The sequence below is a fragment of the Rhopilema esculentum genome, chromosome 7 (assembly GCF_057945365.1).
Source record: "Rhopilema esculentum isolate cy_ngs chromosome 7, ASM5794536v1, whole genome shotgun sequence".
In the NCBI taxonomy this organism is placed as follows: Eukaryota; Metazoa; Cnidaria; class Scyphozoa; order Rhizostomeae; family Rhizostomatidae; genus Rhopilema; species Rhopilema esculentum.
This window is the reverse complement of record NC_142821.1, coordinates 11,558,765-11,575,000: the sequence shown is the minus strand read 5'-3', so window position 1 is coordinate 11,575,000 and position 16,236 is coordinate 11,558,765. Positions and strand designations below refer to the sequence as shown.

Here is a 16,236-nt window from a genome sequence, read left to right as displayed (position 1 = left end):
ATATATATATATATATACTCATATATATATATATATATACTCGTATATATATATATATATATATATATATATGGATATATATAACATATATATATATATGGATGCCCATCGAGCTGACCAAAATCCCCCCTTAGTGTACTCATTCTTCGTACATAAAAATTGGTATAATTTGTGGTTATATTGGCAAGAAAACCGAAATTTCAATAAAGAGGGCAGATAATGTCGAGAGAGTGGTAAGTACAACTTGCACTGTAATTGAATAGCGATATTTCTTCAACCGAGAAAGATTGAGCAAATGTTCGCGGTAGATTTTTAGATATAAGATTCAAGAGTAGTTTAGTCGAAAAAAATAACCAAAATATGCTAGCAAATTTTACACCGGGGTTTTTAAACGAGGAGTGGTTAAAATGCTAAAATTTGGCCTTCTGAGGTTGATTCTCGCAACGTGATTGGTGTATTGCCTGGAGGATTCCCAAGAAGAGGACCTCGCCAACAACCAATCAAGATTTGTCCGCTATGCTACAATCACTGCCAAAAGTCTTGGAACACTAACGTAGGTTTTCAAAGGCAAATTCAGCCTTCCCCCTCTCCCCCTAGGAACAATGTTGATTTACTATAGAGAAAGATAAGGGGTTATGGAGTACGCTTTTTCTTGTATATTGTTTGATATTTTTCTATACTTTCAACATTGTTTTGGGGGGAAGAGGGGCGGAAGTGGTAGTATTCAACAAAACAAATGAAAAATAGAAAGCACAACGCAAAGTGTTAGGTGTTCCAAATAATTTTGGCAGTGATCGTAGGTTACTGGCAGCTTGCAGCTGATGTGGTAATATATGACCATAAACCCTCAAAGAAGAAAGCCTGGGGACGTATCCGAGGGGGTAGTTATTGGGGATAGGGTGTTTAAAATTGGGGAATTGGTGCATCAAAAAGGGGGGACGGTAAGCTAAAAAGATAAAGAGAAGTTGGACTTGTTGTCTAGGCATTTTACAAAGCTTTTGATGGTGATGATGAAGCTGCTGATCAATTTGATTGAAGGAAAGATAATCACAAATATTTTGAAATTCTAGTTACAAAACCTGACAGTAACAAGGTGCTGGGTGGAAATATAATCATTTGCCTGTCACTCCCACTGCACCATCAATCAATTTTTTTCTGTGGTCTACATTCCCTCCTGACCCCTTCACACATTGCCAAAATCCATCAATCAATTTTTTTTCTGTGGTCTACATTCTCTCCTGACCCCTTCACACATTGCCAAAATCCATCAATCAATTTTTTTCTGTGGACTACATTCTCTCCTGACCCCTTCACACCTTGCCAAAATCAGATTCTTTTTTAAACTGTTTACCTTTCTCATTATATAATCAAAGTAAGTCAGTCTGAGCTTTATTATATTATGCACTTCTAAAATCAACTTCTATCAATCAACTAAGGGCAGTTGCACAAAAACTGTTACGTTGTAGGGGTGGCTGGAATCTGCACTCAAACATATACAGCAAACTAAGATTTAGGTACAAGGAAATACTTTGAAAATATTCATAAACCTATTTAAGAATTTTGTCCCTGAGTTTTATCTGTTTTGAACTTGAATGACCAGGGCATGACCACTGTAACGGTCTTGCAAATTCTATGGACACACTTTGAATAAGATATGAAAAAACAATATCGACAGAAAAATTATACACAGTACAAATTATTGTCCACAAATATTATGGAAAACAACAGTTTTCGCCTCTAAAATTCAGGCACTTTTTTAGCCATATTTAGGTAAAATGTTCACAAGTGATCCTTAAATTGTCCATAAATTAAGCAGCAATGCCAAAAATCATTCTTATGGATTTTATCCCTAATTCAATCATAAAATGTATGGCCATTTTAAGAGTTGTGACAGTCATTTGAATATTTTCAGATCATCTATAATATTTCTGATTGTTTAAAATGCTAGATAAAAGGGATATTGTCCAAAAATTAGAGGCACATAGGAATTGTGATTTATTAATAGCTCGAAATTTCACACGAAACTGTTTCGCATGAATTTGGTGATATTGTCCCTAATTAATAGGGATTAAGCAATAAAATTTAAGAACTGGGGAAAAAATTGTTATGGATAAAACAGAAAACTTCTCAACATATTGTTTTGGTTTAAGATTTTTAGAATTTAGGGGCAATACAATTTGGGAATTGTAAACAAACTATTTGCTGGAAAATCAGTGGTGCCATGACCCGTTGGGTAACCTTAGCACAAAAATTCTCCATTTCTTCCATTCGTGTACAAAAATTTATTGAAGAATTTATATTATTGTCCCCAACTTAGCAGTCTATTTTTAAGCTTTGGACAGAATCGTGATTGCACAGCTTTTGAAACTTCACTTAAGGCCTGAATTGTTGCCAAAAAATTAATTGTAATTGAGTTATTCCTTATAAAAGAAACCAGAAATATTCTGATCAATTAATCAATCAATCACTTTATCAAAATCTAAAATATTTTCTAAATATTTTTGGACATTAACAAATTTTAAATTTTGGCTAACAAGCTAACTGGGGGGGGGGGGGGCACAGCGAAAAAAGTGTGTACCTAAAGTTAAATTAGAGTATAAACATGAAATGCCAGTCTAATTATAAAAACATAAAAACCCTGTCTACAACTGCACACTTTTGGCACCCAAAACATCTGTTGGTTGTAACAACACCAACAGCATTAGATTTAGCAGGCCCCTCCTGCCCCAAAATTAATTTTGATTGATTGACCAAATTATTTGTCGAACGCTATGCTGATTTTGATATGTTTAGAAAGGTGTTCAGTCACTTAATGGCTTGTTCTTAGGATGTTCTTGGGGTGTTAAGCCTGTGCTTGGAATGTTCAGCCTTTTAGAAACAATGCTTATTGAATGTGTTATTTTACAGTGCGAATTTTTGGAATTATGAAGTTGCTGTTTCTCAATTCATAAGGAGTCTTTTATTGGAAAATTTTTTTAACTTTATACTAGAATATGACAATGTCCTGAAGTTGTCTATCCTGGAGAGATTGCAGGTTTTCTTTCATCAGGAGTTGTGCATTATGACATGGACTTATCAAAATAAACAAATCTTAGGGCTTTTTCTTGGATCCTCTCTACCTTTCTATTATCTGCTGTTTTGCAGAAGTGTCAGACTGTACTGCAGTATGTCAAGTGAGAGAGAACTGCTGAGTTGTAGATTGTTAGTTACCCATGGGTGTGCATTATACAAAATGTCTCAAGCTACTTGTTATTGAGATTGATAATGTCAGCAAGTTGTGTAAGAGAGAGAAAGAGAGAGAGAGAGAGAGAGAGAGAGAGAGAGAGAGAGAGAGAGAGAGAGAGAGAGAGAGAGAGAGAGAGAGAGAGAGAGAGAGAGAGAGAGAGAGAGAGAGAGAGAGAGAGAGAGAGAGAGAGAGAGAGAGAGAGAGAGAGAGAGAGAGAGAGAGAGAGAGAGAGAGAGAGAGAGAGAGAGAGGAGAGAGAGAGAGAGCTACAGGTCTCCTTCAAAAATCCCACTCAGAAACATAGGATGAATAAAGATATCAAGACAAACATGTTACTCAGTGGGAAAGAGCAAATTTTGCTGATGTTGGCAAATTTCTAAAAGTAATTTGTAAACTATTTTGAAGAACAGCAATGTGTCTTAGGATTCTCATTATTCAAGCGTTGAATACAGTGGTTCCTCAAATTTGCAAACCAAAGATTATATATGTGCTTGTATCCAGTTATAGTGAGGGAAAGCACCATATTTTCCATCATTTTCTCGATAAAGTTGTTGGTTGACCCTTCAAAATCCTGTCACTGTTAGGACTTGATTTTTACAACAACCCTTCAGAATCTTTAGTTACAGTATTGGTAAATTCATTCTGTTATGCTCTTATCTTAGTGCTTATTTCTTGTTATTTGATTCCTGGAAATGCTCATTGGTTAGATACACTTATCTATGGTAAATTTTTACACATTTAAATATTACACACAAAAAATAGAAACAAAATTTGATGAAAGACTACCAGAGTTGCAGATGTTGCATTTTTGCCTTAAAACTCTTAACTGTTGCATAAAGCAAGAAACAGTACCAAGGGACTTGCGTATTTTGTATTGAAATGTCTTGGAATATGACCTATTAATGCATGCCTGATGCTTTTAACTGAGAAATATAATTATTTAAGCAATGTGAGAGGTATATAGTCTTTTGTGTACTTATTTGCAATATTTTACAATACAATGAAGTTTTAGAAAAAATTCTATATTTTTTTGCTTCTTCTCTAAAAGGTATGATTGCAAGGTTTTGATTACTTTCAATATTTCTTTACAGCAAAGCAAATTTACTATTTTTCTTTGCACAGCTCTTATAACTCTATAGGAAAGTTTTGCTCATCTAACATGCGGTCAATCAAGCCATTCACTATGTATTCAAATGACGGATATGCAAGGATCCGATTCAAGTCTGATGGCTCGAACACACGAACTGGATTTTCATTGACGTACCAGCTGAAAAGCAAGTCCTCCTACCCACTGGGTGGATCATTAAGCTCGACATGCTAGTAAGTCTTTCATGTTGTTTGCATCTGTAATTCTTTAGTCAAAAGAAATTGTCTAAGCTTAAAATCACCTATTTAATCGTTTAAACATATGTAATCATATGATAAGCCTATACCTGCACCCTTTTTTAGTGCATTGCAGTGGCAGATTAATAAAAGATTCAAAGGTTGGCGTTATTATTGATTTTCCCATGTGTTAAAAATCCTAGATTCATCCCAGGGGGCTTGTAATTGTGGCCATTCCAGAATGGGGGATCATTTTTTCAAAATCTGTAAAAAAGAAAAAAAATCTGATTTTTCATTGACAACTGCCATGTGTTTTGTTCTGTGGTAATTCGATTAAGCCGTCTTCAAGGCGTCTCAATATAATAACTAGTATAGTGGGCTGGGAGCTTTTTCAATGGTGGGGGGGGGGAGCGTTTGCTCTTATTGCCACTCGACCTAAAATAGGCAGAGCTGTACATGTTATTGACAGTTGAAAGGTGTTACTCAAAGTTTCGCACCCAATTTAGTTATCAAGCATCTGTTCTCATAGGCATAATAAACCTTTTATTATGCTTTTGAGAGCAGACGTGCCTATAAGGTTGCCTATCGGGATTCAACGGTATTATGATTTCGCATCAGGTATCAATTTTTCGAACTCGGGAAGAGTATTCACAACCCAAGTTGTAACATGCCATGGACAAAAGCAAGCCAGTCTACGTTTCCACATCATGGGCAGCGAGTTGGGCCATTGGTCTATCGGTGCAAATCACTGAACTCACCATAAACCTCTAAGTTTTGTTGTATGCCATTTAAAGATGCCATTCCTGTCAGTCAACTTCTCTGAGTTAGGATTGAGAAAACAGGAATAAGCCTTACGTTCCAGATTGGATACGTTACGATATGTTTGTCTTATGTGTTGTCCAACCAATGGGAAATTTAGATTGCCAATGGGAAGTGTCTGTAATAGCAGATATATTTACAGTAGACTGGAGAAAGATTGCAACATATCAGCATCATTAACCCTAAATTGTTGTTTCCATTTGTATTCTATTTCATTTAATTTCTGTTGCATGTGTTTTCAAATCGACTTTAACTCTTCTATTGTAATAAAACATTAGTTTATCAAGTATCTTCTTTGTAGATTATCGTGTGTGACAGAGACTGTAGAATGACAACAAATTGTTTTTCAGCGACACATCTGGTCGGGCAGGAGTGTTCTATACCGCTGGCTGGCCAATCAGATATTTTTCCGGAGGGTCAAATCACTGTTACATGAGGTATTACGTCGGTAGAAACAGCTTGAAAGTTGTTGTCATGGACTTGGACATTTTTTCACCTTCCTACTGCTATTCATATTCGCCATACTTCCAAGTGAAAGGTATGCATTCGCGCTATTCTTTCCATATATGATAGCATTCATATTTGCCCCTAGGATCTTTCAGCTGGCATTATCAAAAAATTACCCTGCTATCTCGTATCAGAATTAACGCATTTGAATTCAAAACGTAAAATAGTCCATAAAAATACGTTCAGTGCAGATTTTAAAAATTGTTTTAAAGACGTAGTAGAGGGTCCCTTTCATTTGGGTCCTCCTTTATAGTTTTTGTTGTCGGAATATTATCTAGATCAATGTAATACTTCATTACAAAGTCCGTCATTTTGTCGACGCCCCCATACCTTGCCTCCTTTGGTTCCACAGGCAAGGAAACAGAGTTTTGAGGCTTTTGTAGCAAAGAAGATCAACTAAGCTTTCTCTCACGAGCAATGCTGAGAAATCTCCTTTCTAAGTAAAAAAAAACCTCCCCAACGTATTATCCGGCTATTGGCAAAGAAGAGAGTAGCCCAATAAAGATTTGAACAGTTCAGGGGCGGACTGGCTGGTCGGGCTATTCGGGCGATTGCCCGAAGGGCCGGTCGGTTTAAGGGCGCAGCTGATAAAATTGCAAAAAAAATAAATTAGCTTAAGAAGTGAATGCGAGGCAAAAAAGTATACCCGCGTGTTGATCTGTTTGCCTTGAATTTTCAGAGACTTTGACCCCGTTTACACTGTCCCGTGCAAGTTTGGAACCGTGACAAAACTGTCGCGGTTCGCCCTTGCGTTTACACTAGCACTGTGGAACCGTGACGATTTTGCTCTGCTATCCGGAACAGTTTTGACCCTGCTTTGAAAGCGAACGAATTTTGTACCGTCACGGTTCCGTTTTTGAACGGGACAGTGTAAACACCTATCCGAGACGATTTTGTCACGGATTCACAAAGAGGCCTTTTGTATGGCTGTTTCAGGTAATCGAGGCTTTGATTGTGGCGTAACTACGTTCTCAAATTCTGAAGAAAAGGAAATTCTGAAGAAAAGACGACCACAGAAAAGGCTTGTAGTGTTTCCCAGTCCAAGCCTTGATTGGACTTTGCAGTTTTGTAGTCTAAAATAACACTGAAAATTAAAGCCACCTTGTCTTTCGTCCAAGTAAAGTTTTAATCGGCCTTCCGCTCCATTTTAACTCACAATAAAAATTCGATTGTTGACTTCAGCGGCAAAATAAAAGCCTTGGTTGACTAAATACAGCTTCTTCTAAACAATGTTCTACCATTAAATTAAGGTCGTACCGGTACAGTGTAAACGGAACGGCTAAACTGAACAATTTGGAACCGCGACAGTGTAAACACTTGCGAACCGTAACGGTACAAAATTGTCCCGGGACAGTGTGAACGGGGTCTTTGTGGGAACAAATACACGCGAGTACTCCAAAACAATCAAAATTATGAATTCATAATTGTCACCGCAGCCCGAACACACTTCTTCAGGAAACATATTATTGACATCTTGTTATAATTTCTCTTGACGGTATTTCCTTTCTGGCGACATATTATACTGTAACACCCCTGTTTCAATGCGATACATAAGATTTTAACCTGCCCTGATGTCTTTTTACTTAGCTTTTGCTTGATGCTGGTCATGTTTTTGCCTAAGCACAAGCTATTGCTAAATGTAATAAATCAAAAGTCCAAAAATTAGAGTTCACTAGGCGATTTGCTCTGTGATGTGAAGCAATGAAGAGGGCATACGTACAACAAGGGAAGAGCAAGAAGACTTCGACCAAAGGCATACCTGTCAACCTTAAATTTTCAAAACCTGAAGATTTTGGATTTTTTCTAAAGAAAAACAGGGAGATCACAGTAATTCGTTAAGGGAATAAATATACCTGACAAAATTTTGTGCTCGGCAAACAGTTTATGACAAAACTGATCATGAGAAGTATCTTTATAGTAACTTGTGGAAGTATCTTCATAATAACAAAAAACTGTTCTCATGTGGAAGTCAATGTGGCCATGATATCTTAATTATGCATCTGTAAAAAGAAAGCATACACAATCTTTGAAGGGTAAGATGCGCAGTTCAATGGAACATTCGGTGAAGAATCTTCCTAGGCGTTCTGCTAAACATCTTTGAAATCGGGAGAAAAATTTTAAAAACCGGGAGACCGGGAGAAAGCAGTCAAAAACGGGAGTCTCCCGGCTGAACCGGGAGGATTGACAGGTCTGCAAAGGTGGTGCACAGAAATATCACGATAGAAGCTTTTCCACTTTGAATATATAAAGAACAGATTACAAAGTAATTTTTCGCAGCCAAACCTGGAGTCCTTCATGTTAATGTTTTTAGAAAAACACCTGTTAGATGACATCCAGAACGGTCACATTATCAACATATAAGTTCCTGTATTTAGAAACAGAGTCAAACCAATGAGGTAAAATTTTTGTTTATTTACTATTTAGTCAGCAAATGACACATTTAACATATTCTGTTAACCAGAATTCGTCCATGCACAAAATTACTTAATTTAAAAACTTGTTTCCCTTACAGACTAACATTATTGTGGGTCGGTTTGATCAAAATTTGCCCGGGCCAAAAAAATTAGCCAATCCGCCCCTGGAACGTTCCCTCTTTAAATATCATCAACATTCGCATTATACTTCAACAGACCATTTCCCTTATTTGGCTGTACGTCAGTGAGCATCCAGTGCATTCTGTTACTTGTAGTTAAACCTGCGAACGTTTCTTTATTTTCGCTACGGCGATCGAATGAAGCTCTGTAATTGTTCCTCCCTCTTTGCTCGAATTATCGTGCCACTCCACCGGGTGAATAAGTAGAAGAGTTTTCAGGATTACTTGAGAAGTTTGGATTGGCCAACAAGGATGAACAATGTTTTTGAGCCAATCAGACTGTTTGTTTACAATTTGAACCAGCCGATGGTATAGCGTCAAAGACAATAGAAATCTGAAGAGAAAATAGCATCGAATCAGCCGCAACAGTAACGCTCGCACCTCCTATCCAAAGCTGTGGGGAAAAACCGGCGCCACAAAAGTTAACGCTGAACGCGAAAATGGTCATTATTGAAGTGCTTCATACAATTATGCATAGCAAAGGAGTATATCTTAAACTTTGTCGCCCCCATTTTAAAAATTTGGTCGTTAACCAGAGATAAGCGATGAAAGTTTAAAATATACGACGTACATACTTTGTAAGTGACCTGTTTTTCAATAAAATGACATGATGCCGTTTTCTTGGAGTACAACCAACCATAACCAACGTAAGCAGATTCAATCAGGGCAATAATGGGCTAAACGTTTCATAAATATGGTTGGTTGTACTCCAAGAAAACGGCATGATGTAATTTACGTCATGCGTTACGTCATAACAATCGCATTTTAGACATTACGTCAAGCTCTAAGAGTGCTTCACACGGAGTCGCACAGAAAGACTTCTATCAAAAGTCTCAAATTTTGGAAGATTGGTACTGCCTTGGAAAGATTTCTCTGGGAAAGAGCTGCCTTGGTCTTGATTTTCAACAACAACATGGAAAGTGGTTCTGTAAGCAATTTTAAAGGCTTGCACCATTTTCAGTTTTCCGTCGACACCTTAGAAAGAGAAAGCTACCTTAACCTTGCACACTTTTGAAAAGAACAACCCTGATAAGACACATCAGGCTGAGATTTACGCGAACGATGAGAACAACATACAAAATAGGCAGGCTGAAATTCAATAAAAACCAAGAAATATATTACCAGAAAAATGTGTAACACGAAAGAATAGCAACAGAAAAACAAAAAAGCGATAAGCAAATAGCATTAATTACTTTATCAAGCACATGTATGCCCGGACGCTAGTATGCACAGAAAATTGAATTAAAAATAAGAAAGCAACTAAGAAACACATTAGGCTGAATTTATGCGAAAAGAAGTGAGGAGCGCCAGGCTGAAACTGGAGCCTTAGCACAGCAAAATCTTGCTCCAAAAAATTTTAAAAGTTTGTTTGATTACCTCCTGACTAGGGGGGGAGGCTAACCAACTCTCACAGAGGGACTGTAGCCCCCCTCCCCCTCTTAGCGCTACTTCTGCGTATTTTAACAAATGCGGCTACAACTGACATGTTTACTGCTGCTTTCAAATTCGAATTTCTTTTAATTTAGGCTCAAACAGTGGTCATTTCGAAAAAAGCTCCATCACACTCTTAACGACGGCAGTGAGTTCCAGACTGTGTGGAACTCAGTCTCCTCGATCGTATACCACTGATTACAACTACGTGTATTTGTTCTTTAATAAACCAACCGCCACGACAGTTGGAAGAGGTTTTGTGGTTGGCTACGTCGAATATGGTGAGTGTTTCATTGAATTTCAAATGCTTACTGCTAGTAAACATAAACTAATCGAAGTCACAGAGTTTGAAGTCAGTTATTGCTATTTCTACGGATTATATCCCCTTCCCTTTTTCCTTCATTGGTCCAAACCTATTTACCAGGAGCCCTCGAATTGCCCCCCTTGGGGCTTATTAGGTTAGGCAATTTTTGATAACGACTCATTCGAGGTGGGTCTTATTCTAGGAGCGTTGCCTTAATCATCTACAGGTGGTGATACAAATTTCTCTTTAATAACCTTTTCTAAACTGTCAAATCAAAGATAAATAAAGCACAAAAGGACGTTTTAGTCAAACATTTTGACATTTTCATTGTTATTGGCAATCTCTTCATAAATTCCTCAATTCTTTTAGCTATCTTCATTCGCTGCTGAATGTCATGGACTGTAATGGCGTATTTCTTTGTTGTATCCTCGTTTAAGCCCTCTAGGGTTACATCAAAATGCAAAAGTAATCTTGGCGTTTTATTGTAAAGTTCTCAATAGATTTAATGTGACGCCCTTAGGTTGGTAAAAAACTCCAAATACAGCTATCATGCTGCCTTCATCTTATGTAAACCATTTAAGGGTATTTTGCTCTGTGAAACTAGATAGAATCATCACAACAACGCGATAAATGCAAATAATCTGACAATGAATGTCATAGAATCATTTTAGCATTGAAGACGCTGGCAATCGCAGGTTGTATTGCTGCAAGCAATCTTTTGAGTCGTTTTCATTTTTAATCTTTCCAACTGCGAGGCAAATGAGCTATTTCGAGAATGTATAAAAGCTCTGTTCAAATGGACATAACGCAACAGGTGAAAATTCTGAATTTCCTCTCTTAAACCATTGATAACTTACATGTTGTGTGCACAATTTCATTCAGGATACTCAATTCGGTCAAGTTGGTCAAATTGGTCAAGTTGGTCAGGTTCCGCAAGTTGGTCGAATTGGTCGCGTTGGTCAAGTTCAAAAAGTTCAGGTTCAGGCACTGCTATTGGCGCATCAATTGGGAGTATCGTTTTTGTTGCGATCATAATAGGATTTATCTATGGATGTTGCAGAGCATCTTGCAGGGCCAATCGAGGAGCCGTCATTGTATCACAGCCAGGACAGACCGCACAAGCCGCCCCCATTGTAATTGCCAATGTCTCTAACAATGTAGCAACATCCCAAGCAACTACTCTAGCACCTACAACTACTGCAGGTTACATGCCACCACCGCAGGGTGCACCTGCATATATGCCACCGCAGGGTGCCCCTGGCTATATCTACCCACCGCAGGGTGCCCCTGGATATATGCCACCACCACAGGGTGCCCCAGGATATATGCCACCACCACAGGATGCCCCAGGATATATGCCACCACCACAGGGTGCCCCAGGATATATGCCATCGCCAGATGGTTAAGGCTATATGGCGGCGCCACCGCCATACTCGACCAGTGGTCCTTATCCAACTGCACAATATCCTGATGGAATGCAAAAACAATAAAGATTTGCAAAGTACTTTAATTTCAACTGATTCGTGTCGTTATTCTAAGATTTCAAAATCTTGCAGCCGTATTGCTGACAAGCCATTTTTCTTTAATTTCTAAGTATAGTTCAGGTTTTCATCTTATAACTTTATGTAGTGCTAGATTCAATTTGCAATATATTTGTTGCATTATAGCTGCATTGTCAGAACTATATAGATTTAATGTGTGGTGAATGCCTAAGCAACCTGCAAGGTTATTCACCTTCTTAATTTTTTGCCGAATGTTGATGAAATAAGCACTTGATTGACAGAAGATGATTATAAGGGAAAAAGCCCGGTTATCAAACTTTTCGAATTTGAGCAATCTCAAGTTACCGGGTGATATTCGTACCGAGATTATTTGCCACCCACTCCCAGTGGCGGATCCAGCCAAAAATCTGACTACCGCCGAAATGAGATAGAGGGTTGACCACACCCTTTAGACCACACCCATTTCTTGGTCACACCCGGTTTTCTAAAATGATTATTGCTTTCTATAATTTCTTATGTAGACCATTTTCAAGAGACAAGCTGTGCTTTACTGAAATTTCATGTATCCTTACAACAAGCTTGAGAAGAAATAAATATTCTTATTCAATATTCTGAGGATGGATATTCTAAAAAAATTACGGCATTTAGACGAGGAACACCATAGAATTAGAAAAAAAAGATACATTTGGCAGAATTTTGAATTGTGGCCTAAAGCTCGCATTTAGTTGCACAATTACTTATGAAAATCAGACCTGTTGGAAACTACAGGTTTAAAGAACTAGATAAAATTTGAAATTATTGAGAGAAACTTTTGTTAAACAAAGAATCATACTTTTGGCGAATATTGTGGGCCTGACTTTTAATCCTGATGCCTTCTTAAATTTTAGAATATTTGAGTCTTAATATTCTTTTAAAATATATTCCTACGAATACTGACTCCAGTTTTGATCCATAACAACATATTATATTAATCTCAATGTTAATCCAACATAATGTTGCTGGAACCATGCACCTCAGCCAGTTCAAATGGTCATTAATTATATTAATAACAATATAGTGTTGTGACAACCGGCCCGTTGTCAGGGTGTGTATTGTTATCAACAGGTGTTAGCGCTTTGCCCGCTCGATTCAAATTGTTGTGCTGTTGCCGTACCGCATGGTCGCTATCGCCGCCATTTTACTTTCGTTCGCTGTTCGTGATGATTTGTCGGTCTGCATTGTTTTGCGTATCTTGACAATTATATTTTATTGTTAATATTACGATAACTTCTTGATTTATAAATGATTGATTAAGTATTTAGCTTCATGTTATTTTTATTGAATTATGTATTATTTTTAATGATCTTGTTACTTTAAAGCAATGTATCACGTTATTTTAAACTAATTAATTGATTTAACTTGTTTCATTTGGTTTCGTTGGTCTGATTCTTGGATCTATTTTTGTGATCTATCAAAACGCAAGGAAAAACCGAGAAGATATAAAAGTATTTTTTTGTTACTACAACTGTTTGAGGTTACTTTACATCAAGAATTTCAGAATTGATCAGAATTTCTTAACCACTTGTTTCCAATGGCGATAGGAAAAATTTTGAAAACTAAACGCTTCCAAATGATTATCCTTCGTGACTTGCAACATATCAAAAAATAGCTCTCCTAAAAAACGATTTGTTATATTATTGCCTACTCTTTCAGTTCCATTTATTGGGTTAAGATTGAAATATTCGAATTTAGAAAATAATCACAAAGATTTTTTCTTTTTTTCTCAACAAAAATTTTATTCTACCAAAAGTTTTCAACTTTACACCAAATTTTTGACAAGTTATGAGCATATTACCGATATTTTTCCACCGAAATTTTTGTATTTAACGTGAAGATGTTAAAGTTTATTAAAGTTTTCATTTTGTAGCATATGTTTCAACAATATTGGATACGTTATTACTCATTCTGTGAGATCTATGGAAACTTAAAGCCAACGAGCTTGATTATTTCAATTCTATTGGCACTTCGCGAGAAAAATTGCTCTTAATTTCATCATGAGCTAACATCAATGTTGTTAACATCATTAATTTAATCACCATAAAAAAGTGTAATAACTGAAGACCACCTTTGTAGATTGAAAGCAAATATAAATTGTTTGCAGATTTGGGTAGAAGAAAAATTATATAATGACATCATTTCTTAATACAGCGACTGCCGAGCAGTTCAAATTAAGCAGCCTGCCACATTTGAAAAAATGGGAGATACCATCAATGCCCCAGAAGTATGCAATGAGAACAGGTAGGAAATTCAAAAACATTGACAGAATATACTCAATGTTCTCCCTAGTGGTAAATTAAAAGTTATGATGCAGGAAACTAAGAAAATGCCAAAGGAGTAGGTTCTTTGCAGACAGATAACAGGCGGAAATTCGTCATCAATAATATTAATGTAGACTTTGAATACACAGTGTAATATTAATGCATTGATAATTGTACAAGTAATTTGCTAGCAAAAGATAGTTTGTTCTGCCACGCCCTAATTCAATAGATTAAGCCCATGAACAAAAATTCTTTTATGCAGATGAAGTTTTCCTTTAATCTAGCAAAACGCAAATTTTAAACTGATATTGTGAAATAAAGACTATCTTTTGAGAAGCAAACTCTTATAAAAAGCAGGCAGGTTAGTTTACTATTACTACAAAATTTTTCATGCTGAAATACGTCCGTTTGGGTGTAGCTTAAGAGGCTTCTATTTTTTCAGATAATTTATGTTACATTGCAAAAGTCCAGGTTGGTGATAACTGATTTTGTCGATAAAAAAGGGCCAAGGGTTTTAATATATGATTGTGGTAGTTGAAATTGTCTTAAAAGACAATTTTGGATTTTGGCTTTCTAAATCTGACAAAGCTAGATACGTTACTAAAATATCTTCAATAAACAACAGAAGAAAATCTGTACAGGCACATTGAAATATTCTGCAGAACAATTTTTCAATTTTCCAGCAGTTTACAATTCTCCTTGATTGGAAATAAAGGAAGTAAAATCTCGGAGTCATATATAATCCATAGAATTGCTGATGGAGAAAACTATCAAGTAAAAGAGTACAATTTCGTACTACCAGCTCGATATTAACAAATTGGTCTATTTTCAAACTCTAAAGTTTCAATCACTCCACTGCAAATTCAATTATGCTTGCATCGTCCTTGTCCAAGTCCAAGAAAATGTTACTTATACACGACCAAAATCGAAGTCCCTCATACAGCCAGTCTTTGTTGTTTACCATTTTAATTTCTCACGAACCTTGCACTGTATCTTGTTACAAATAAAATTTATGCAGTAAAACCGAGACAAGTTTTTCTCAGGGGCGTCACTTGATGGGGATACCCCAACCACGAAAGTAGGACCTTCTCACTGGGCAGAATTGATAGGTTTGGTATAAATTCCTGTAGGTTTTCAATCTCGTGTTACCAGATGAAAATTATGTCATCAATAAATCTTTTCCAAAGTATTGGACTACGCTTCATGGGGGCATTGCTCATGATAAGTTGTTCAATTGTCATGAATATGTTGGCATAATTTTAGGCAAGGGTCTCCCCATCGCGATGCATTAATAGAGGTTAATAAAATTTACCATTACCCCCTTTTATGACAACCAGTAAATAAGTTCAGGCTGGTTTTTCTTCAAAGTGAGTAATACATCCTTCTCTTCGTTTTCTGCATAAAACATTGTTCAAATTTACATTTTACAGTAGCTCAGCCTCAGCTTGTTCTAAATTTGTTCTAAACTTTTGACCATATCTAAGGTCTTAATAAGGGCAATAGCGTGTAAAGGCAAAAGGCAGTGCAATTATGTTTTAGAATAATTATCACTATCTGTTGTTATTTAGATGCAGCGGGGTACTCTCCCCACAATGTTTTTAATGGAATTGAGGGGAACTTTGATACCCTCATCTTTAGAAACGTTTGTTCACAGTGATTTTACATCTAGTATAACGAAATCAGTGGAATGCTAGTGAGTATATCGAAAGTGTGTTGTAAAAGATGAGCACATGCTCTTTGACTCCAGGATGGAGGGTAGCCTCGCTCATTCAAAAATTTTCCTAGCTCGTCTCCCCAAGGTTAGGCAAACACATCGGTGAACCTGTAGACACACTAAGCAAGGGCCTAAGCGGGTAAATCCTGAGAATAATTTTAGAGTTACAGTAACTGAAGGCCATTTCCCAACATTTCTAACTTTTGCCAGGGCAATTCTTTTCTGGAGAGTAAATATGCAGAACCCCCCCCCCCCCTAAAAAAGCGTATGAAGAGAAGCCCCTGGTTTTGCTATCAACAATGATAACATTGGTATCGCCCAAGCAAGCAGAAAATCCACATCCACATTTCCTCGCCATAAAACTTGAACTGGCCTCCTTGCTAGTGCCATCGTCTCAGTTTCTCTAAACAGAATCAGGGCCGGCGAAACGTATTTGAAAGTGGAGGGGCCGAAAAATCGAGGTTTTGAAAGTTGTTAGGAAAGGCCATGCATCATTTTTAGAGACATGGTATCTACGGGAT

At 37.0% G+C, this 16,236-nt stretch overlaps 2 protein-coding genes across 3 annotated transcripts in view; both read left to right on the top strand.

The window, feature by feature from the left end:
* The window catches only part of LOC135683321 (uncharacterized), a 61,962-nt gene extending 47,341 nt beyond the window's left edge, over positions 1-14,621 (top strand). Inside the window, exon 4 of the transcript XR_016143887.1 lies at positions 14,473-14,621. The gene's annotated coding sequence lies outside the window, so the exon portion shown is untranslated. The remainder of the gene's footprint in view (positions 1-14,472) is intronic.
* Positions 1-16,236, top strand: part of LOC135691465 (uncharacterized) — a 43,314-nt gene that overhangs the window by 7,099 nt on the left and 19,979 nt on the right. Inside the window, exons 2-5 of one of the 2 annotated variants that reach the window (XM_089109397.1) lie at positions 4,348-4,545; positions 5,718-5,905; positions 9,994-10,179; positions 11,085-13,106. The exons of the other annotated variant lie outside the window; for it this stretch is intronic. Of the exons in view, the coding sequence (XP_088965523.1) occupies positions 4,348-4,545; positions 5,718-5,905; positions 9,994-10,179; positions 11,085-11,608 (1,096 nt within the window). The 3' untranslated portion in view covers positions 11,609-13,106. Of the gene's footprint in view, positions 1-4,347; positions 4,546-5,717; positions 5,906-9,993; positions 10,180-11,084; positions 13,107-16,236 lie in introns of those variants that run through there. 2 annotated transcript variants of the gene reach the window in all.